The sequence below is a fragment of the Salvia splendens genome, chromosome 13 (genome assembly GCF_004379255.2).
Source record: "Salvia splendens isolate huo1 chromosome 13, SspV2, whole genome shotgun sequence".
NCBI classification, from domain to species: domain Eukaryota; kingdom Viridiplantae; phylum Streptophyta; class Magnoliopsida; order Lamiales; family Lamiaceae; genus Salvia; species Salvia splendens.
In genome coordinates this window covers 4318929-4343719 of record NC_056044.1, presented here as the reverse complement: position 1 = coordinate 4343719, position 24791 = coordinate 4318929, and the positions used below count along the sequence as shown (strand labels likewise).

The 24791-nt window shown below is 39.9% G+C and overlaps 4 protein-coding genes and 1 pseudogene across 5 annotated transcripts; 3 read left to right on the top strand and 2 right to left on the bottom strand.

Moving 5' to 3' along the window:
• The first annotated feature begins 4434 nt into the window (after positions 1–4434).
• LOC121760362 (loricrin-like) lies at positions 4435–7761 on the top strand. Its single transcript, XM_042156042.1, has 2 exons — positions 4435–4654; positions 7553–7761. Exons 1-2 carry the CDS (start codon positions 4435–4437, stop codon positions 7759–7761), a joined length of 429 nt encoding a protein of 142 aa, XP_042011976.1.
• Positions 7762–11053: 3292 nt separating this feature from the next.
• Positions 11054–13032, top strand: LOC121762348. Of its 2 annotated transcripts, XM_042158196.1 has the most exons (3): positions 11054–12374; positions 12470–12541; positions 12619–13032. In XM_042158196.1, the coding sequence occupies exons 1-3, from the start codon at positions 11355–11357 to the stop codon at positions 12622–12624; spliced, it is 1098 nt and encodes a 365-aa protein (XP_042014130.1). In that variant the 5' UTR covers positions 11054–11354; the 3' UTR covers positions 12625–13032. The 2 variants fall into 2 exon arrangements, with proteins under 2 accessions (XP_042014130.1, XP_042014129.1); XM_042158195.1 differs by lacking the exon at positions 12619–13032 and having other exon boundaries at positions 12470–12612.
• Positions 13033–14762: 1730 nt separating this feature from the next.
• On the bottom strand, positions 14763–19242 carry LOC121762407 (probable mitochondrial import inner membrane translocase subunit TIM21). The gene is made up of 7 exons (XM_042158284.1): positions 18935–19242; positions 18045–18063; positions 17564–17727; positions 16127–16305; positions 15984–16032; positions 15370–15489; positions 14763–15247 (listed from the first exon to the last, which is right to left on the bottom strand). The coding sequence occupies exons 1-7, from the start codon at positions 19076–19078 to the stop codon at positions 15089–15091; spliced, it is 834 nt and encodes a 277-aa protein (XP_042014218.1). The 5' UTR covers positions 19079–19242; the 3' UTR covers positions 14763–15088.
• A 126-nt stretch (positions 19243–19368) lies between these two features.
• LOC121762409 lies at positions 19369–20572 on the top strand (annotated as a pseudogene).
• Positions 20573–20706: 134 nt separating this feature from the next.
• On the bottom strand, positions 20707–22860 carry LOC121762408. The gene is made up of 4 exons (XM_042158286.1): positions 22414–22860; positions 21363–21521; positions 21151–21259; positions 20707–21018 (listed from the first exon to the last, which is right to left on the bottom strand). The coding sequence occupies exons 1-4, from the start codon at positions 22756–22758 to the stop codon at positions 20828–20830; spliced, it is 804 nt and encodes a 267-aa protein (XP_042014220.1). The 5' UTR covers positions 22759–22860; the 3' UTR covers positions 20707–20827.
• Between the last annotated feature and the right edge of the window lie 1931 nt (positions 22861–24791).

The following is a 24791-nucleotide window of genomic DNA, read 5'->3' as shown; positions in this document are numbered from 1 at the left end:
AGCCCAGACGGGTTACATTGGAGAGAAGCTGTTCAAAGCGAAATTGACTCAATTTTGTTAAACCACACTTGGGTGTTGGTTGATCTACCCGAAGGTGCTAAACCTTTAGGGTGCAAATAGGTACTTAAAAGGAAATTTAAGGCCGATGGAACAGTGCATAAATATAAAGCCCGACTGGTGGTATATAGTTTTAAACAAAAGGAAGTACATGACTTCTTCGATACCTATTCACCTGTAACGAGGATTACATCTACCCGAGTGCTTCTCGCAATTGTTGCACTGCACAATCTTGAGATTCATCAAATGGATGTTAAGATTGCTTTTCTAAATGGTGAATTAGAAGATGAAATCTATATGGAATAACCCGAAGGGTTTGTAGTACCTGGACAAGAGAAAAAAGTATGCAAACTAGTAAAGTCCCTATATGGATTGAAACAAGCTTCGTTGCAATTTGATAATGTGATGTTATTATCAAATGAGTTTAAAATAAACGAATGCGACAAATGTGTATATATTAAAAACACTGTTAACGGATATGTTATAGTGTGTCTTTACGTTGATGACATGTTAGTCATGGGTAGTAACACTCAAGTGATTAACGAGACGAAAGTCATGTTAAAGAGAAACTTTGACATGAAAGACATGGGTATAGCCGATGTAATTCTTGGAATGAAATTTCTAAGAACATCTGATGGAATCATCTTAACACAATCTCACTATGTTGAGAAAATATTGAAGAAATTCAAGGCCTATGATGGCGCGCCGGTTAAGACTCCAATTGAACTCGGCGTTCACTTGAGCAAAAACAAAGGTGAACCCGTTGCACAAGAAGAATATGCAAGGGTCATTGGGTGTATTATGTACTTGACTAATTGCACTCGACCTGACATTGCTTGTGCCGTGAACAAGTTGAGTCGTTACATGAGTAATCAAAGCAAAGAGCATTAGAGAGTTCTAGTAAGAGTTTTGAGATATTTAAAACATACTCAAAATCCTGGGCTACACTTTTCGAGATACCTCCGGTACTTGAAGGGTATTGTGATGCAAATTGGATATCCGACAACAAAGACTCACTTTCAACAAGTGGATACGTCTTTACTATTGGGGGTGGTGCTGTGTCGTGGAAATCCATGAAACAGACATGTATAGCCCGTTCAACCATGAAATCGGAATTCATAGCTTTGGATAAAGCTGGGGAAAAAGTCAAGTGGCTTAAGAACTTCCTTGAAGATATTCCATGTTGGTCTAAGTCAGTGCCTCCAGTGTTGATTCACTGTGATAGCCAAGCTGCTATCGGAAGGGCAAACAATGGCTTCTATAACGGTAAGTCTCGACATATTCGTCGACGACATAATACCGTGAGACATTTGATCACAACAAGGGTGATTACAATTGACTATGTGAAGCCATTATATAATCTAGCAGATCCTCTAACCAAATGGTTAAACCGTGATTAAATGAATAAGTTGCTAGAGAGAATGGGTTTGAAATCCACAGACTAAAGAATTGTCATAGTGGTAACCCAATCATGATGACTAAAGATCCCAAGAACTTGGTTCAATGGGAAAACTAAGCTATGAGAGTTCGTGTGAAACACTCATCCACATCTATTCCCTAGAGAGCAATAGAGTGTTGAAAACTTGTCTAGTGGTGAGGCTAAGTCTATGACTTTTAATGATCCCTAAGGATCTCGAGGAGATTGAGTTCTCAAGAAGACCGAGTAGGGCAAGATACTCGACTAGGAATCACCTATGTAAGTGTGAAGGGTGGCCACTTCAAATTACACTTACGAATCCAAAGTGGTGTCCAAGGCCGCAAAGGACACAAAAAGTGAGAACGGATGAGGTTGAGGTGTTTAAGTGTTAACACCATTGTCTCGGTGCACGTCGTGGAGGAATATTTCAAAGCATCGCGCTACTAGGCCGCTTGTGTATCCGATGGTGTTGACTATGGATGGTTCAAAGCTAACAACTACCTATCCTTATGCTTATATATCTCTCGAGGGTTGAGTTTGTGTCTGCATACATATGCATTTGACTATTTCCACTCATGTGGGGGATTGTTGGAATCATAGTCCAGTCAACACAATTGGACCGGGTCGTAGAAGTGACAGATTATTTAATTTTGAATAATTAAATAATTTATAATCGATCTACGCTCCGAGTAGATGATTGTGGTATATTCATTTTCTCTAAACCGATTCCTGGTGAGTGAGAAATAATATATTAAAATATGTCACGATATATGGAGATATGAAATTAATTAATTAATTAATTTATCTATTCTGGACACGTAAACAAAACAATGTGGCAAATGAGCATACGGAGAAAGCTTCGTAGAATGCATACACATTGATCGGGTCGTCCAGATACATCTCTGGAATGAACAACTACGTGAGAGGTGTCTAGATACATCCGTCCAGGTTCATGTTCCATGGTTGACGTTTGTAACGTCCGTAACGGCTTGTAACCCCCGGCGGTTACAATCAAGCCATCATAACACACATAATGGGTGTTGACTCCAACAATTCAAATGAGTGGACTTGGCATATAAGTAGGCATGCATACTCTTGCATTCTCAACACCATTCACAAGCATACAAAGCATAAGCTCTCTCTCTCTTGCATTGTTCTTCTGTCGAAGCTCTGCCCTCACCTTCATCTAGTTCGTCGGAGCTCTGGTGATTCCGGTGCTGCTTCATCAGAGACGTAAGTCGTTTTATATTTGGGGATGACACGCCAATCCGAGAGTACTATCGGAGCGTATCTCGTCTTGCAGAAAGAGGCCTTCCCGACTCGACTTATTTCCACTATTTTACGGTTTATTGTTTAAAATTCTTCTTTGTAATTTCATTTTAGTTTACTTTTCTTTATTCCTTCTTCTGGGTTGTATTACGTCCGGCTAGTATTTATCTCTTGTAATCCAAAAAACCAACATGTGCGCGATGTGTCATGAGTTCCGGTGGTACGGTGGCTGTGCAACCACACGCCCGCCCCCTCGACGTATTGGCGTGAATCCACTCGTGGGCTTGCGAGTAAGTTTCATTTGTCCAAATTTTTAATTATTTGCTTAAATTTGATTTCAACAACTATTATTTATGCAATATATAATGAATACTTTTAAAATTATGTATGAGGTTGACTTTGATAGCACTTAAATTTGTATTCTTATAAAATGAACGTCCAAAAAAAGTAAATTATTTATGAGTAGTGTAGGTTGAGCTTCGATAACGCTTAACATTTGAATTCTTATAAAATGATTTGTCCATAATAGAAGATACACCATATGCGTCAATCAGTATTTGCATATTCTCGAGCTCTTTCTCTCTTTCTTGTGTATTTCATTCAATTAATCCACCATTCACTTTAAAAATAGGAATTGTTTACTGTTCGTGCCTATGCACGACGTCCACTTCCTAGAATATGAATATTATTTGTGAATATCTATCAAATTTAATTACTACTATTATTAATTTTTATGTTTATTTAAAATTAAATATTTTAAAAGATATTGTTGCTCAGTTCTATGGATTATTAAGAATGAAACTCGTTTATTCACATGTATATAACTTAAATAATTAAATTAATTAAATTTTGTTTTATATATATAAATTATAAAATTAATAATATCAATATAAAATTTTAAATATTAAAATAAATATCTCATTTATGACTTATGAGTAATTGCAGAATAAATTAAAGGCAAAGATATGAGCCGACCCTAATTAAGGTTCTGAGAGCATCCACTGTGGGACCGCCGTGCCTATAGCCCCGGCGGAGGCGGTCCCGGGGCGGTTTATAGTGAAGGAGATGTCTGCCCCCGGGGCGGACGAAGAAATGGGGGCGGTAGGCGGCGGACGACGGATAGGCGAAACGAGGGCGAGGATGCGCCGGGCATCCTTTCGCCGCGCCTATAGGTGAGCCGGCCATAGTGGCCGGCGATCGGCGCACCGGCGGTCCTCGGTCGGATTTTTATTTTTTTTAATTACCTCTATAAATACCACTCTCCACCACCTATTTTTTCACCATTTTCACACAATCCCTCCATTCGCTATCTACACTTTCACTCTAAAAAATGCACGGTGGAGATGACGAATCATCCGACTCGCAGGAATCGGGCAACGGCGGCAATCCTTCACACCCATCGGGATATGGCGGCTATCCTTCTCAGCCGTCGGGATATGGCAGAGCTCCGTCCCAGCCGTGGATTTGGAGTCAATCTCCCCCGCCGTGGGGCATCGAGTCCAAACCTTCCTCCATCTCAGTCGTGGAGGTCTTCTCCAACGCCCCCACCTTTTCAGCGGAATCTGAGTCGCTCCGCATTTGGAGATTACAGACCCAACCTCGACGCGCTTAACCAGCCGCGTCCGAAGTCTCCTTTCCAATCCAGCAGATCGCCTTTCACCGAAGCAGATCAAGACGCACTGGATACTATGATGGGTCTGCTCAGTTCTGGCGTCCCGGATACGCCTGCAGCACGGGTGGCAACGCCTGTTCCGACCCGAGGCTCTGGCGGCGGCGGCGGCGTCAGCGGTATGGGCGGCAGCCGTGGCTCGGGCAGCGGTGGTGGCGGCTCGGGCTGCGGCGTCGGCAATGGCGGTGGCGAGGGCAGTGGCGTCGGCGGTAGCGGTAGCGGTGGCTCTGGCTCCAAACGGGGCAAGCTCTACACCAAAGCAGAGTAAATTGTCGTGGCGAGGGCGTGGGATGCCATCTCATCGGACCCCATAGTGGGCACCGATCAGACTGAGGGGAGCTTTTGGAGGCGCGTCATGATGGCGTACGACGAGTTCAAACCCGCCGGCGCCTATAAGCGCGACCCAGAATAGATCCGCAAAAGGTGGGGTAGGATTCTGCTGGCTACCAAGCGGTTCGCGTGCATATACCAGAACAACCTTCTCCACGCTGAGAGTGGCTGAAGCTGGACAGACGTGATGGCCCTGTCGATGGGCCAATACCACACGGATGGCTGGCCGAAGTTCACAATGTGGGAGGAGTATCAAATCCTCGCGGATTGTCCGAAATTCAAGGCCATCTGCGCGCAAGAGGTCAATAAAGCTCCTGGTCTGAAGCGTACAAGTCACAACCTTGCCGGGTACTACAGCAGCAGAAGCGGCTCGCACTCGTTCGAGCAGCCCGACGAGCAAGTCGAAGAGCCAGTCGCTACACACACTAGGCGAGGACGGTGATAAGGCTCATTTCATGCATTGGTTTTTGGTGATATTACATGCTTTTTTGGGGAGATAATGCGCAAATTTGAGATTAAGTGTGCAGATATTTGCTAGGTCAAGTAGATGCTGCAAATTGACCGAGCAGATGCAAAATGAGTAGAAAAGGAGTAAAAAGTGTCAAAAATCCGCTAGGTCAAGGAGAATTATCAGGAGAGCAGGTGTGTGAAAAATCTGCCTAACCCAGGAACGCACACAAATTACCCGGGGCGGGGAAAATGGAGCAGATTTAAAAGATCATATTTTAAGGGTACAAACGTCAAATCATGAAGAGCATACCCTAGGGATTCGAGCTTGAAGCCTCCCTATATAAAGGGACCAACATGAATGAAGAAAGCAGTGCTTAACGCTATGGTAGTTAGGTAGGAAGTTCTCGGTAGCGCTTAACGCTACCATTCTCGTAGTGTTAAGCGCTACCGAGAACTTCCTACCTAACTACCATAGCGTTAAGCGTTGCTTTCTTCATTCATGTTGGTCCCTTTATATAGGGAGGCTTCAAGCTTGAATCCATAGGGTATGCTCTTCATGATTTGACGTTTGTACCCTTAAAATATGATCTTTTAAATCTGCTCCATTTTCCCCACCCCGGGTAATTTGTGTGCGTTCCTGGGTCCGACAGATTTTTCACACACCTGCTCTCCTGATAATTCTCCTTGACCTAGCTATTTTTTTACACTTTTTACTCATTTTCTGCTCATTTTGCATCTGCTCGGTCAATTTACAGCATCTACTTGACCTAGCAAATATCTGCACACTTAATCTCAAATTTGCGCATTATCTCCCCTAAAAAAACATGTAATATCACCAAAAACCAATGCATGAAACGAGCCTTATCAAACTGCTCACACTTAAACCATGCTTGTCCTCAAGCATGAAAGACAAGAAAAAGAAATAAGGCAAGTTTCAATGCATGATTATCAACTGACCGACTCTAAAACGGGAAACAAAAAACTCCTAGACCTAGACGCAACACGAACACACATACAGAAAACGACAAGACAACGAAAAACACATTAACGCATAATGGTATTTTTCCTAGCAGTCATCCCCACAAGTTTAAGGTCAATCTAAGTATTTACAGCCTCAGATTCTTCCCCCTCCCTTCTTTTATCTAGTCAAGTTGTCAGTTCGTCAAGATAACTCTAATTCTTACCATCTGTTGAATTCGCTCGATCACTCATTCCTCACCAGGGATGTTAGGATCATTCAATCTTTATTTTGCCATACCACTGATGCTTCGGGTTATGAGAGTTTCTTCTACCTTAGTCTCATTTTCTTTATTCCTGGGTCAGGTTACTATTGTTTCCTGCCCTTGGATTTCTTTTCCTTCTCTTCCCCTCCATTTTTTATATATTTTTTTCATATCCCCTGGACTTCGTCCAGCTTATACCTCCGAATTTTATTTTATTTTTCCTCTGGACTTCGTCCAGCTTATACCTCATTTTCCTGGACTTCGTCCAGCTTATACCTCCTTTTCTGGACTTCGTCCAGCTTATACCTCCAGAAACCCTATTTTTTCTCCTTCAGACTATTTTCCCTAAGCATTCAGTGGCGGCCCCCCTTTTGTATATGTTAGCTCAAAGTGTTTAGGCTCATAACTCACTTATATAGTGAGGCTTCACAGTTAGTTTAAATTAAGGCTTTTCTATCGTTCTTACTTCATCCAACTGACTTTGATTTATTAAGAGAAAATGATTCACAAATTGGCATGTATTCTCTCTTCAATTCCTCCCCCTAAGGGGCTTTTGCTATTTATTATACCAGTTATGCATACACAAACACAGAACCTAAAAAAAAACTACAGACTCTTAGACCTAACAGATTATTTACATGCTTGATACTAACTGCACTAACTGCTCTCCCCCTCCCACTTCATTCATGCTTCTCCCCAAGCAATCCCAATGAGGTGGAAAACATGGCAGTTAGTGGCGACAACAAAACAGAGATCACAGACACAAAGAAAACACAAACTTCTCACACTTAGACCAAGAATTGGGCTAAGTGGGAGAAGACACAAACATCAACTAACAGAACGTATATACACAACAATCTTCTCACACTTAGGCCAAGCAATGGGCTAAGTGGGAGAAGATATACACAGAAAACACAAATAACAAACACATGCTATATTAACAAAAACTTCTCACACTTAGACCAAGAATTGGGCTAAGTGGGAGAAGGCACACAAAACATACATATATACAGACACAACGAAGCATGCACGATAACAGAAACACAACATGCATAACAGACATCTTAAAAAAACTGAAAAATAAAAATTACTTGGTCATTTGGGGTGGTTCAATTTTGCTTCTGGCTCCTTTTGTAGTCAGCCTTCCTGGGGGTGCTGGTGGTGCTTGCCTTCTTGGTCCTCTTGCTGGTCATGGGGGTTGCATCTTCTTTGGGGATTCCTTGCTCTCTTGCTGGTACATCAACGTCGACAGTTATGGAGTTTGTAGAGCAGATTTGGCCACCCCATGCTGGGCGGAATCCTCTGTTTCCCCTGTTTCTGACTTGCCATTCTGCTGGGTCAGGTAGTCGTCTTCCTTATTTCCTGAATTGAGAGCTTCATCATTGGAATTCCTTGGAGGTCCCTTGTACTCTCTTCCTGACCTACGGAACTAAAACTTGAAATTCTTAAGCAAACTGGTCAAGTGGAGTAAGATCCAAATGATTTTTTTTTTGTTTTTTTTTTCATTTATAAACTTCTTTCCCTGATTTACTTAGAATTTCAAAAATATTTTTGGGATTAAATTTTTTCTTTGTTTGGATTTTAATAAGAAATTTCAGAAAAAACATATTCACACTATGTACAACTTTTGCTAAAGTATTCTTGGGAGTATACTGGTTCAGTCCAAAAAATTTCAAATTCATTCCTATCTACCTGACCTAGCAGATTCCCGAAGAGTACTTAGCAAACTGACCAGTTATGCAATAATAAGGTGCATGCGTAGTGGAGAGTTTCTTCCATTACGTGTAACTCCGAATTATCCCTATTTTTTTTAATTTTTTTTAAAACAAAATTAATTAGAAAAGGGGATTTAAAAAAAAAACTAAAAATCTTTTTTCAATTTTCTAATTTTTTTTAATTTTTTTAATTTTTAAATGTTTTTGGATTTTTTCTTAGAAAACTATTTACAAGAATTAAATGTCGACTAAAAGTATTTACAAAATGAGCTTCTAAAGTATCCAAGGATCATATATGCAACCAATAATCATAAAATTGAAAGAACAAGAAAGCTCCCTGGCCCCATAGGCATTCTTTCAGCCACATGTAATCAGAGAGCTTTCCTTCTCCACTTCATCCTTGATTTCTTCAACCTTGGAAAACACCTTGGATAAGAAGTCATGCCTGGACAAAAGAAAACGATCAAAAACAAAAATTAAAGAAAGCCGAAAGCTATTTACAGTGTCATAGAAACAAAATCAAGTAGATAACGCTATAGTCCCCGGCAACGGCGCCATTTGAAGGGGCGAGTTTAGAGTAGCGTGTGTTAATATATCGTGAGGTCGAGATACCAAGTCCTATGAATCCACTAGATCACTTGGTCTAGGAACTCAATGTAACTCAAAATACTCTGTCGTTGTACACACAAAACTCCCCTTCAAAGATCCCTCAACCCGAATACTATAAATTAGTATAGAGAAGCAGGGGTCGATCCCACGAAGATGGACACGTAAGAGAGCATTTAGAGACTCTTGACTAAGCGGCTGCTGCCACCCAAACAGGGTTGAGGTATAACTACTACTAGACCTAGGCAGGAAATATAAACGCTAGACCTAGAAAGCTGTAAACATGCTGAGATCAAACATCATCAAGACTTCGGTATATTAAGCTTACTTCCTAGACCGTGTAAACGACTACCTAATTTAGCTAGACAGAGACCAACCAACAGTGGGGACCATGACTCAGAAATAGCAAGTACGACAGAAAAGCTGCAAATAACTAACTGAGCATTCAACTCACAACGGCATGCATTTCTTCAACGGAATTAAACACGAAGATGAAGGAAACAGAGTACATTCCCATATTCGAACAGAATGTAAAAGTTTGGTCGTCGGAAACTTACAATAAACCGGAAATAACTCAGATCTACATATACTAGACAAAGCGAAATGAAAACACGAAGACTAGGCATCAAAATAAACCAACTTTGCTCAGATCTCACGTCGAACGCTTAATCCACTCCGGATCCAAGCAATCCAAAACCAACCATAACTCGATTCGTCTCCATAACTTCTGATTTAACAGATCTACTCCGATCAACACCGAATTTAAACGTTTCCACAATCAAGCTACAAACCAAATTCAAACCTCCAATTCATTCACCAACAAACTCCGATCACTCCGATCCAGCCATTACTCTGCACAGATTCAGTAAACAATTGCGAAACGCATCCAAAACAAGTAAGCTAGCTCAAACTCCATAAAATCACAACAACAAAATCAGACATCGACATAACAGAAAATTAAACTTGCATAAAACACGGAATAGTCGATAAAACAGAGTGCCGAGCTTCGAGCAGCGAAGCTCGGTGAAATCCACAAAATACAAGCAAAATAAACGGAAACTTGTTTCTTCGCCCTCAACAGGACGGTGTTACAACCCAACTTGAAAATACGAGAAAGCGGAAAATGAACCCAAGCGCGAAACCCCCTGAATTTCCCTCTAAGAACCCAAGTGTATAGAAAAGTGAACTAGCTGCAGACTGTTAGTGAGGTCTCCCCCAAGAAGATCCCTCCAGAATGCATGCAACCTTCCTTTTATAGACACGGACATAATCTTCTAAAACCTTCGTACAAATCTCCATTCTACCATTCAGTTCTGAGATTTACTCCGTCTTGCAATTTCTTTCACAATGTTCACGTATTCGCCAGTTTCCTCGCGCATGTGATTGCCTCCTTCTTTTCCTGGACCTGGCGAATTTCCTCTATACACCTGGCTTAAAACATGTGTTAGACCCAGCAAATTCACGAATTTATCCCCTAGACCTATGCATGAAATTAGCCTTATCAGACGGCCCCCGGGACAACAGGCCTCTATCCGCAGCGCCAGAGGGGCTAGAAGTGCCTCCCGTCAGCCGTCGGCTTCGTCTGGATCTCACATCCCCCAGCCCGCCCCAATTCCACAGCACATGGTGCAAGGTCCCCACGAGGTCTTGAGGGATAACATAGATGTGCAGTTGATGCAACAACTTCAGGACGTATACAGCAAATACGTAGCCACCGATGACCCGTATGTCAGGAACATCTACAAGAAGCTCATCACTCGGTATGAACGTCGGCTAGGGTTGGCTGATGATGCTCCTGGGGAAACCGCGGCCGGCAGCAGCGAGGGAGGAGGAGGAGGAGGAGAAGAAGAAGAAGAAGAAGACGAGGAAGCCGACTCCGACACCGAGTAGACGGTGGCAGAGCTTTTAGTTGTATTTTATTTTAAATATTCGTTGTATAATTTTACCCTTTTGCAATACAAAGAATATTCGGCCCCAATTACCTCGTTTTCTAATTATTTATATTGCGATGATTTTAATTATACTTGATTGAAACTAAAAACATTTTAAAATGAAAATTGATTATAAAATTTGAGGGCTATTGGAAGTGTACACCATAGTAGCGGAAACAAAATTTTGGGGATATGGACAAAAAAATTGGGGCTATGGACAAAAAAATTGGGGCTATGGACAAAAACTAGACGGGGCTAAGGCGGACACTCCCTCTTTGAGGCTTTGAACGATATACATATACATACGCACGTTGTATATATTACTCTATTAATTTAAAATAAAATTAATTTTAAGTTAGTTGAATTTATATTAAGTTTTTATTTTTCTAACCTCACTTCTTCCCTTTCACCTTCTCTCTGCAACTTCTTCATCCTCTTCTCTCTCTCTACATTCATCAATTCTCTTCTCTCAATCTTCATTCACGTTTACCCCCAACCAAAACTTCATCCACCACACGCAACCACACGCACTCGGCGTGTCACGCACTCAATTTGATTCCACATCGTCGGAATTCACCTAACGGTGTGACGTCGCCGCCGATCTATAAACACGATTTGCATCTGCTGATAACAATTCAATACTTTTTCGTTGAAATCGGCGCTCAAATTCGATTGTTGCTTGCTGCTATGGCTTCCACTGCTCCTGCCAAATCTCAGCCGCTGCACAATTTTACGCTGCCGCATCTAAAATGGAACAAGGACCGAAACTCCAACGACCAACACCAGCGCCGCCGCTCCGTCAAATCGCCGTCGCGCCGACCGAATATCTCCTCCGCATCTCCCATCCGCCAGTCGCCGTTGCGAGATTCCGTTTCGGCGACTCCGCCTCGGCACCAGTCCCCTTTCCGCGACTCAGCCGCGGCGGCGGTGGCTTCGTCTCCTCGTCGGTCTCCTGTCCACGGGGATTACTTGGGGAAACGGTCTCCTTCTCCTGGCGAATCATCTAAGCCGAGGGGGAAACACTCGCCTCCCGGCGCTAATCCGGCGGGGCATTTGCCGAGGCATGAATCGCCGCCACAACCCGAAGCTTCCGGCAAGGGAAAAGGCGGCTGTGTTGAGCATCGGAAACACCACTCAAATAATTCGGCGTTGGACGGTGCGAGGAACGGGCATCATTCAACAAATTCAGAGCACTCCTCTCACAAATCGGAGCATAAATCAAAGGCGAAAGAAGTCGATGCGGCTGGAATCAAGAGATCGAAAATCTTAATCAAAATTCCTTGCAAAACCAGCAAAACGGAGGACGAAAATCCGCAAGAAGAGCCGCTGGAGGCGGAGAAAAACGACGAGCACGATTGCAGCGGCGAAGCGCAAGATGAGGAGAAGATTAGTAACAATATCACCGATGAAGAAACGAAGACGTGGAATTTAAGGCCTCGGAAGCCTCTATACAAGAGCGGAGGCCCGGTGAAGAGTAACGGCCCGGCGATGCCGGAGAGGAGTAAAGCGCAGTCGCCGTTGAGGAGCCTGAACAATAGATCGGGGGAAAACGACAGCGGTAATGGTGGGAAGAAGGAGAAGAGGAAGCTGAGCGTCTTTATCCCTCTAACGAAGGATGAAATTGAAGAAGATATTTTTGCGCTGACAGGATCAAAGCCGGCAAGGAGGCCCAAGAAGAGAGCGAAGAACATACAGAAACAAGTAGATGTAAGTTAAGATCTGATTCGATTTGATAATTTACATAATTATGTGTATCTCTGTTGTAACTGTGATTGATTTGCCTAAAATTTCATGGATCGCAGGTTTGTTTTCCTGGATTGTGGCTGGTATCGATAACTGCGGATTCATACAAGGTCTCTGAGAATTCGATGAAGGTACAGCCTTGATTGCACATCTATGCCGTTATTTGTTGGATGCTGAAATCTGAATCTGATATGGGTGTTCCACACAGGGCTAGAGGCAGTTTCTGGAAGTTCTAAGCTGCTTTGCTTCCAACTTTTTTTTTTTTTCTGGGGAATGGTATTTGAAGGTATAGTCTGCAGTTACTTGTACTATTCAGAGGAAGAGCTAGTGCTGATTTAGGGTTTAGCTTTGCCAGTTTCTTTCTTTCTTTTTTTCTTTCCTTTGTTTCCCCTCTTCAATCTGCTGATCTCCAAGAATTGAGAGATGGGTGAATGGGTGATAATTCTATTTAGCATCAGTTGCAGATGTAAATATGGATTTCTAGATCTTTTTTATTTCCCTGTTCAGTTCTGACAACTCAATTGGTTTTGATTCATTTTTGTTTAAATGAATAATCACTGGTTTGGGTTTTTCTGTGTGTACATTATATAGTTGAAAATTCATATCTTTTTGTTCTGTTGCAGTTCTTGACTCATGAATCTTGACAGTTTTATACATCTCAAATATTTTCATACCTCTATCATTGAGAATTTCTAGCCTGATAGCATTTGATTTGAAAAACACCATGTTTACACTTTGTCATGAAGCTGCTAAATAACTTTTTATACCCTAATGAAGAAGAATTACAGTGAAGGAGAGATCCTAAAGATGGTAAGTTTCTTTATTAAGTTTTTTTTTATGAAATATGCTTCAACTAGAAGCTGTGATGAAGAAAGAGTGGTGAAGGTGGTATGTATGCAGGGTTGGTGAAGTAGACACAAAGTTGGATCTTTGCCACTTGTTTTTGTTCTATCCTTTGGTGTGTATGTATGGGTGGAATTAGAATTTGGTGAGATGGGAAAAAAGAGAGAGTTTCATATCTATCTGCTGCTGGGGAGAATGAGTTGATGCTCTGCATTGCTTGGATTATGGTAATATAAAAGTGTGGAGAATGTGGAAATTGAAGACGAAAGAAAGGTCTAATACAAGTATAATATTGTATTCAAGGGAGGAAATGGGTAAACTATGGCAACTATGTATTGGTTGGCTTGACTTTTTCTATTGAATTGAATTGGTCTCATCTAATCTCACGCCAGGCCAACCTTTTCGTATATATTTGATCAAAACTTGAATATTTCTGTATCTCAACTCTTCCTATATTCTCTACTCTGTCTCTCACCTGCTCTACGCTAGGTATAACATCGCCCTATTTTGTCAATTCTGGTCATCGGAGTTAGAGATTTCCGATTGTTTGAGCAATCCAAATCATATCACAATTCTATCACGTCATTTTTTCCTACAATTTTTGTCCACCCGAAAATCACTCTGAAATAAGAACCATATCAAAGTTTTTCAATCCAACTGTGGGGGCAATTTGTAATATACAGATTTTGTAAAATAAATGTTTTTGGGTGGAGAATAAAAGAAGTAACACATAAATAAAAAGCTCAAATTTTTGGATATATGTATAAAGAAAAGTTAAAATAAATGTGGGGGTGGGGTATATTCACGTTGTTTTGGACTTTAGAAAGATAAAAGCGCGTCTAAAATGGATACAATAGTTGACTCAATTTCAGGGTTGTTCATCACATCTACTTCTAGGACTCTTTGTTAACGAACTCCACAAAATCTTGAAATGAGCAACTGACTCATTTTGTCCGAAATATACATATATGATTAAAAGATAAAGATATAGTATGATCTTACACATGAAAGTACAAAAAGTATGATCAAAGTACACAAAACAAATCACACACCAAGAAAAAGAAAAATAAATAATTATCCTATCACCACAAACCACTGCAATCACCACCATGTCCGTACGGCCATGTCAATATTGATATCGAGAAATCGTGGTATTTAAATGAATTATTATTATTAGTACCACCCTTCACTAACAATAGTTCTATTTATTTTTATTTTAGCCTCTTTATTAATTATACCGTCAATCACTTTTTCTTCTATTTATCAGTCACTTTATTAATTTTATATTATAATCCATTACATTAAATAATAAAACTACTAAATAGACTAGATGAAGATTAGGGAGTGTACTTATTTCTCTTTAACTCAGACAAGAGATTTGAGAAACCTTTTTCCTAGACCAATTCCAGTTGAGAAAAAACTATTTGAAAGCAACTGATTTGAAACCAAAAGAGAAGTACCAAGAAAATGACTGTTATAGTTATACTCAGTAAATGTATTATCAATGCAAATCCAAACAAAAAATTTTCTTCTCATACATGTGGATATTGTACCACCATAGTTCCACAGATAACTCAGATTTTGAAGCGTTCCAATGCAACAAATGTTTAACATTCAACATAATGGAAGTAGGAAAAAGATAAGAATCAGCAAGCAAATTAGCTAAAGTACAATCAAATTGCTGCCAAATATGATTTCAGCACTGCTCAACTGATATATTATTCATGCCCGCGCCATCATTTCAAAACAAACTTAAAACATCGATATTAGCTGACGGGGATCACATTGAGGCCAAATATCTAGACACCGAACATAACTGATCAGCCGGTATGCTCTTAGGCTGGAATATAAGACTCGAGCATGAGTTGAGTTTGGGAAGGTGAAGTGAGTTCAACAATTAGATACATGAACTTCCATTCCTTGTCCACCTTGTCTTTGAACATCTCCGACATAACTTTGCCGGCTCCATGTGGTCCACGAATGAAAAAATTAACCTACAATGCCAGCCATTACACATCATAACAGTCTTGAGACGTTTGAGTGCTTCTAGTCTATGATGTCTGCTATTTTAATGAGTATAGTATCATAAAGGAAGTGACTTTTTAGTGTACCATACCAGTACATGTTCAGTGCCATCATCATCAGTCCATATCTTGTGAGGAACCCGTTGACGAGCAGCACGGTTCCTGCTTTCTGATCCATAGCCAGTGACAGGAGATCCGATTCTTACCCTAACCTGTTGGTAGATCAAAAAGGGATCAATAAGACTAGCCAAGACCTAAGAATGAACTTCAATATCAAGCTGTTGAGACCCATGCTTATAGAAAAAACAATCTGCAATCAATGAGCTCATGAATATAAAATCTGAATAATAATGAAGCTAACAGAGCAAATCTCACTAATTTGAGACACTAAAGCACTATCTATTAATCCAGTTATCACATGTCAAAACTTTTGTGATTTATAGTGAAAGTGCTTCATCCAACACTAGTTCAAACCAATGTTATAAAATAGAATATGTAACTTTTTAATCCCGTTTTTCTCTACGATTATTCTTTTCAGCTTAATAAGCAGCAGAAAACAGTAAATGTAACTTGATGCTAGATAAAGCCTGGAATGCATTTACATTTACAGTTCTGCAATAAGTGAAGTCCATTAATGGAGCTCATCCATTCCAGCTCAACATTACAGAAATGCAAACTCACGACACAGAAAATAGATCAAACATACTTGGCTGTCACTTTGAACCCTTTCAAGAGCCTTGTTGAATATTTTGTACCTGAAAAAAAACATTAGCTTCAATTAATATCACAGAAAACAAGAGGAAAACAAAACAATTCACACCTTTTCAGGCAGTAAAAATATTTACGTACTCTTTTGGTTCAAATATAAGTTCTTTGCAAACTGCATATGCTGCAGCACCAGCAATGCCAAGGCCGGCAAGAATTACAAGACTATAAGAAGCTCCCTCCGTGAACGTTACTGGCTTCTCTGGAATATTATAAGTCGGGGAATCAAAAGGGTCCTCGACGTTGGAGAGCTCTTTTCGAGTCTGTCAAAGATAGGTGCAAATATGGAAATCAGATGTGATTAAGAACTCAAGAAAGTTCATAAATACAGTATTCATGCAAATAAACATTGAAGAACTTCACACATAAATTCCTACAAAGAAATTTATGAGGAAGTTGATTTAAGAGCCAAATCTGGCATTACAGGGGAAGGGCCACTGAATTATAATCACAAAAAAGTTTATAAGGACTTGTGCAGGGATCACACTGGATGCACATGTTTACATAAGGTTGTGCCCAAGGATATGACACAAATAGCCACAATTTTTGTTTAGCAAAATGGGGTCATCAACAGCACTATTGAAAAGAACTTATTTAATTGCCTCGGCATATGGTTTTTGTTTAGTTTATTGAGAAAAATTCAGAACTATTTTTCAAGGACACATTTATATTACCAACACAAACTGTTTCTTGTGAGCTGTGACACAGGCAATATATGTGCATGGCAACAAACACCTACAAAAATATGCCCTTTTATTAGATGGCACAATCTCTGATACGATCCCACATCGGTTTCACACGAAAGTGTGGAATAACATATAATAGCGAATCAAGCCTTTACCTTTGACCATGGTCTTGGGTTCAGTTAGGGCTTCCTATCTTATATGCTTATCAATTTGGTGCGGTGAACGTGGATCCGGATGTCCTACGGAAAGGGGCTACCCATAGGTGTGACCAAAGGGGTGCCACCGAAAAATGTGGGCCAGAAGGAAAAGGGCAGTAGCAAAGGGGATGGTGGGCCCGTGGCTTTGGGTTTGCCACCCGGCGTGTGCCATCCGGTTTAAAAGAGGGATGGATTGATACGACCCCACATCGGTTTCACATGAAAGTGTGGAATAGCATATAATAGGGAGTCAACCCTTTACCATTGACCATGGTTTTGTGTTAAGTTAGGGCTTCCTATCTTATATGCTTATCAATCTCCATCTAGATTAATACATTACGGGGACAGATAAATTGGGTGAAAAGCAAGAATCTAGCTTAGCTAAAAAAATTACCGGTGCTATAAATCATCTTTCGAATCCTAAATATACTTTTTTACGTCAGACAAACAAGTCAGACCAACAGTAAAAGAGGTTCGATTCTGTGTATCCAGATTAAAAAATCAGCAAAAATGTAGTTGCGGGCATGTCTACTCTATCTAGCAAAATAAAATAAGATCAGCTTAATCTGGAAAGAATGCTAATATCTTGGGGTGTCACTTATCAGTGTGTGCGCTTTTATTTTAACTGTAGGACAGACCTGTGATCCTTTTGATTTGTGTGACGCCGTAGGCTGGGATGCAAAGGATCTCGCATAGCAGTATCGGCTAATCTGCTGCCCGGCACTTCCAGAAAGTTGAAATGGTGACCGATGGACCAGAGCATGTTTCCTAGCCCACTCATTTCTGCATAGAATAGAGTTCCCTGCGAGATCGAAGTGATTATGAACAGAATGTTTTAAAAATCCACATGTTAACATGACCATCCCTTCCTGCTACCACCTAACCCCACTTCAACATCCCCCCACCTCCCCACACCCCCATGACCATGATGAAAAGAGAGGTGCATGGCATATACATGGACACCAGAAGTATGGGCAAGGGAGAAAATTATCCAAATGTGTTCTATATATTCTACTCAAATATGCAATTGAGCAGAACTCATATTTGCGCAACACATTTTCATTAATGGCTTCAAAACAGAACTTGATAATTTCAGCAAGTCAAAAGGAATCAACATACCATTAATAGGACGAGTAGCCTGCAACGTTAAAAGACAAAAATAATCAGCACTCAAATGTAAGATAGAAGCATTTCTATACAATTCCGGATAGAAAATGATGCTAATTCACACAGAAAACTTGAATACAGCAAGGATCAAGCATGAACATGCAGGACTATACTATCTAGTGGGGTAAAATTTTCTCTAGCTTTCTTATCCGACAAATTTTTCTCCAATGTATGAGTTATGAGTAAATGAAGAAGATTTTAAACCTTAATCCACTTTGAGATTAGTAACATGTCACCATTAGTTTTATGTTAGGCCCAAGTAAAGCATTTGTAGTTACTAGCTACCAAGAGTTTTTCTGGAGCTTGAACAATAAAACTGCATCAACATACCACCCAGACTACGCACTAATAAATTAAAAAGGCAAAACATTTTGTGCAGTAACAAGGTTTGGTAGTTATTGCCTATTGGTGGCCTGTTTAAGTCCCATTCTGGAACCATCATGTAAGCATAAACAAGAATTAAGCTTCAAGAGTCATTGCAATTTGCATGTGCACTCAAATAAAATGCAAATGGATAAAAAACTTCGACTTGAATAGAAAACCATGGAGGAAAATTATTTTCACGATTACTTGACAGAAGAACCAAGTTGAGTAATATAGCTAATTTAAACACTAACCTATAGGTCCCTAATTCAAATGCAAGGCCAATATCACAAACTCTAAACATCCAGAAATTATCCCTCTTGGACAAAAATAACGTTTTCAAATAATTAACAACTTCAATTGCATAATTAGCAAATGCATAAACATAATTAGCTCTAAACGCAAATCTCGAACAAGCATTGAGCAAAAACTTGAGCTTAAACCCCCAAAACACAAACTTTTTAGGAAAAATCACTGACCAATGATTTTTGGGTCGCGGATGATGAATATTGGGCGGAAGCAGCATCAGCCACCGCGTTGGGATGCCTAGGTTTCAGCCCGTTGCATGATGATCTCAAAACATTCAACAGTTTATTCTTCATTCCAAACCCACCTCGCCTCATAGCTTGCAATATTCTTAAGCTTTGATTATATCTTACTCCAAAAGAATCGTGAGATTTTAGTGTGTCTAAGGCTACTGAATTTGTTTATTTTCTGAACAAGAAATCACAAGAAAGGAATTCAGAAATAAGGTATAGGGTTGAGAGGAAGAAAGATTGGAAAAGGGGAAGCTTCTGCAAATCACGTGCTTCAGAGGAACGCACGTGATACTCTCTTAATAAGCCAAGCCCAGTAATGATTCATTTGAAAAAGACCCATTGATAAAGCCCATGTTAAATGAGGAACGCGGGAAAATCGAGTGGAGATAGTGGGAATAACCGTCGCAACCGCCACTCTCTCTCTCTCTCAAATTCCCAAACACACAATTGATAGATACAAACATTATACGAATTATGAATCACTCTACACAAAATCTGCAGACAGTTAAGCAGAGAAGAAGCAAAGAGAACGATGAATGGGAAGAGAAGGATGATGTCGCGCGATGATGAAATGCGCGATATGAAGAAAGGTCCGTGGAAATTTGAAGAAGATCAAGTCCTCATCAATCACGTGAAGAAATACGGCCCCAGGGATTGGAGCTCCATTCGATCCAAAGGCCTCCTCCGCCGCACCGGAAAGTCATGCCGCCTCCGCTGGGTGAAGACTTAACTCTCTCTGTTTCTCCAACTCCAATTTCTCTTTTTTTCTTCATCTGTTTTCTAGCTTAATTGTAAATGCTCTTAATTTGTTGTTTGCGTGAGTAAAGGGGGCTGAAGTTCACTGCGGAGGAGGAGAGAACGGTGATTGATCTGCAAGCACAATTCGGGAACAAATGGGCGAAAATCGCGATGTATTTGGCCGGAAGAACAGACAACGACGTCAAGAATTTCTGGAGCAGTCGACAGAAGAGGCTTGCTAGGATTCTACACTCCTCCACTGCTTCTTCTTCAACCAGCCAAATCCCTAATTTCGATTTCCTTCCATCTCTCGAGGTCATAAACACTTCTCTCTTCTAACATTTTATGATACAAAAATCTCAATCATTTATACATACGCAGGCGCCCAATTTGAGCCAATCAAGGGAGGAGGAATTTGGGGCCAATTCATAGTTTGGGGAGGTGGCGAGCCCGAGCCCGAGCCCGATTAGTGCTGTTCCGGTCGAGCAGCAGCAGCCGTACATCTCCTTCCCTCAGTTTCCGTTACTTCAGCTGGACTACCCCTTGCTTCTAGAAGGGCAGGACTTCACTGGCAGGTTCGAAGCTCCGAGTTTTCTTGATGATGAGCTTGAGCATTCTGCGTTGGGCACTGCGCAAGTCCCCATCGCCCCCTCGTTCCAAGCTTCTGGGACATCGGATAGTCACATTGAGGTGGACATCGATAGCCTCATCGAAGATGATTTCCCTCCTATTGACTTATTCGATGAAATCGAGCCACTTCCCAGCCCCTCTCACTGGTCGTGATTGAAGGTAATAAAAATGGCTTCTTGCATTTTCATCTAACATTTTAGCTGGTAAATTTCTACTCTTTGTAAGGGTTTCAAACTTCTTGTGTCCTGTATCTGCAACTTATTGTGAATGAATTCTAGTTTCTCTGTAAATAGTGTGTTTAGATGTGACTGAAAAACAAGAATGAGATCATAACATGCCAAAGATGAAAATGAGCATTTTACTACATTCGATGATTTTAATTTTCAAATTGAATGTAGCAATAACAGTTTGGTACAAGTTTATTAAGATTCACAACAAAAGAGAAGAAAACAGAACACCAATTCACTAGCTTTCTTGAACTTGCACTAGCTGAACACCGACTAGATCTTGCAGTGATCCCACAAACCGTCCAGCACTAAACGACTTGCTCTCTTTGAAAACTACAGACCTGTGTAATACTGAATACGCACAGTACTCGACTTCGGCTACCTCAACATCCTCAAAACAACCAGCAACAGAGGATCCAACTCCTTCCCCTGAAAAAGCAGACCATATTTTTAAGTCTCGGATCATCAAGAGAAGAAGCAACTGTGCTGATGAAATGTGTAGAATGATAACGCTTGAGAGGCAGTGAGCGCTACATTATGACTAGCTGTTGAGAAGCTTACCATGAGTCACTAGCAACAAGTTTTCTGAAGGATATTTGTCAGCAAGACTTGTGATCACCTGGAGATATCTAGCCCGTGTGTCTTCTAATGTCTCTTGCCATCTTGGAAACTACATTCACAGACAAAATCGAGTTTTAGCATACGAGAGTTGAACTGCTACAGGCTCATATTGTGGAGTACTGAACACAATGAAAGCACTGATATAATATTACCTCCTTATACACCATTTCAGTAGTATTATCAATAGTTCCAGCAGGTAATACAGATTTACACTGTGCTATATCAAAATTAAAAATCCCATCTTTAGGAGCAACTTTAGGTCGGATGGCTAAAGAGTTCATCATCTCACATAATCCAAACTCCATTGACACCTGAAATATATGCAATGACATTAGTTTATTTGAACAATTCGTGCAGTTTGATTACTTTGAACTTTATATAGATACACTCACACACACTTAAGAATTTTGTCACTTAATCACACAAAAGCATAGATAAAAAAATGGAGCACACATCAACAGCCTCCTCTTATTTCCAGTTCTAGCATCCTAAGAGAAGCTAAGGGGTGGTTTGTTTACATATTAATATGTACCGATTTTCAGTTTTATAGTATTGCAAAATAAAGCTTACTAACTTGCATTAGTATTTGACAAAGTGTATATGTCTAAGCGTGGGAATAAAATATGAGTTTGAGGAGAATATTTTGTCCTTTTGCAGTTATGGGTTTGGAATTGAATAAGTATATGTTAGGTTAGCTGTATTTTCTTGAAAGTAATGGTGGGGTCAAATGAGTTTGCGGTTGGGATGGAAAAAGACAATTAAAGAGGTATAAAACTCATGTAAAATTTGACCTTTCTTAAAACAATGATTATTTGAGTGAGAATAAATGTAAGTGTTGAAAGCCTCTAAGTAGCTAACCAGTGACACAAAAAATGACTTTTTGGGTGGAGAAGAACGATAGTGGTTTTCTGAGGTGTCGAAACTTCACAAACACAGAGGGCAAATGGATTTGGATAAACCTCACAACAAAATGCATTCAATCAAAATTCTGAGATTTCGTCCGATTAAATTCGATCTTAGATATCTAACCTAGAATTTCATCTTCAATTCATCACGCAAGTACTTAAATTCAAATTCAGTTATGATTCACTAGGAAACTAGGGAGTTAATACGAATGAAACAGAGAAAATACAGAAAATGAGATTGAAATTCGATAAATCCAACACGAGAAAAGTAATGCATAGATTAGAATGAAAAATAGACCTTGATTTGGGAAGGATCGATGACGACGCCGTTGGAGGTCAAGTCATTGGGATCGTCGGATTTCCTATCGACGGCGCAGAGCGCGGAGACGACTCCGGAAGCGGTCTGGAGGCAGCGGAGGAAGGGGGAGACGAAAACGCGGTGGATCGGGAAAGAGAGGTGTTTTCTGAGTTTGGCGCCGGTGGTGAAGGCTCGGACGTGGCCGTCGTCGGCGAGCGGCGGGTCCCAGGGGCGCGGCGCCGAGGCCGTCCAGAGAGGGACGGCGTTGTCGAGCCTGTCGCCGTGGCGCATTACGATGACGTGTTGGCGGAGCTGAGAGGAGCCATCGCCATCGGACAAACCCATCAACAGATTTGGTAGGGTGTAGATTTCTAGAGTGAGAAAGTGTCGCCGTTTCACTTCAATGCGCTCTCCCTCACTCTCTTTAGCATCTGCTCCTCCTATTTATAGCGGCTGTATACTGTATAGTGATAATTTTTGTTTATAACTAAAAAAACTGACCTGAGCAGATCCCCTACTCCACTCCTACTCCACCTACTTATAATAAAATAAGATAAGATAAGATAAAATAATATTATAACCATGTAGAATTTTAATAAGTGATGATGGATTATTTTATTTTATTGTGAGTGATGATGGATTATTTTATTTTATTGTGAGTGTGGAGTAGGAGTAGGAGTAGGAGTAGGAGTAGGAGTGGAGTAAGAATTGTGGAGTAGGGGATCTGCTCCACCCGCTTTAAGGTCATAGGTTCAAACTAGGGGTGAGAAATTATACCGAAATATCGTAATACCGGACTTACCGTACCGGAAAAATACCGAAAATATCGTGAGTGTGGAGTAGGAGTAGGAGTAGGAGTGGAGTAAGAATTGTGGAGTAGGGGATCTGCTCCACCAGCTTTAAGGTCATAGGTTCAAACTAGGGGTGAGAAATTATACCGAAATACCGTAATACCGGACTTACCGTACCGGAAAAATACCGAAAATACCGATTTTTCGGTATACCGCAGTTTCCTGTACGGTATGATACCGTACCGCAGTGTTTCGGTACGGCAACGGTATCAATTTTTCTATACCGCGGTATACCGTGGTATACCGAATCAACGGTATACCGGTATACCGAAACTTCGGTATATACCGAATCCACGGTATACCGGTATACCGTGGTATACCGGTATACCGATAGATTATTATATATATATATATATTAATATTAAATATGTTGTAATATATATATTACATTTATATATATTATATTAAAAAAATTTAATACATCAATTAATACAATAAAATTAAACATTCAAATGATAATTTATTCAAACAAATTCAAAATTAACCTGAATTATTTTTTTATCAACTCATCCTATTAAATATAATAAACACAATAGCACATAACACCGAAACAAGATTGGAAATACGATATCGGGAATATGTTTCAATAGAGCACATTTGAAAGAATTTGTATTAACTCACACCATTTAGTATATGATTCTTTGTGTAATGTCATATTCCAAATATACAAAGTAATTAAAAATTTTGTTTTATTCTTCGTCCCACTTCATAAAATGTCAATTAAAAATATGTGCAGCTGAAAATGAATCAAATCGTTTAATTAGTGTTTAATTCATTGTATGTTATCTTATTTTATATACTACTTAAATTGAAGGATGAATAAATAGGATACTGATCAGTTATTCTTAATTCTTAAAGAGAAATAAATGTCCAATTTAAATTACTAACTAGTGTCACGCCCGTGCGATGCACGAATCATTTTAATTTCTTCATATTTATTTCATTTTGCGAAATAAAAGTTGTGAAATGATAAACAAAAGAATATTCGACATCCTCTTACTTTGGATTATACTTTTTCAATCAGATTAACCCCACATAGACACAAGAGTGTGTTTAAATGCTACATTTTCTTAAAAATGTCAATACGATCACATTAAAATTTCAACACATATTTGTGTTGACATTTTAATAAACTGTCTTGACATTTAAATATAAGACTTAAAATTAAAAAGCATTTTAAATCTGTGAAAATATGAATTAACCGTTGAGTTATAACTGTAGGAGCAAGTTTACGTTGCAATAATTTAATATTGCACTGGTGAGACACTTTCTAGTCGAGATTCATTTCATTGCAATATAGCGACCCTATACACTAAAAACCCAAACTTTGAAACCTAAATCCTAAACCCTTAACTTTAAAATATACTTATCATAACCAACAAATGAGCCAAATTTTGATATATGTTGAATTTTAGTATTTTCACATTAAAAAAATATTATTTGCTAGTATTTTAAAAATTTATTCAAATCAAAGGAAGACCGTGCCTTGTTAATATTTTTGAGAATTTGTATGCATGTTTATAATGA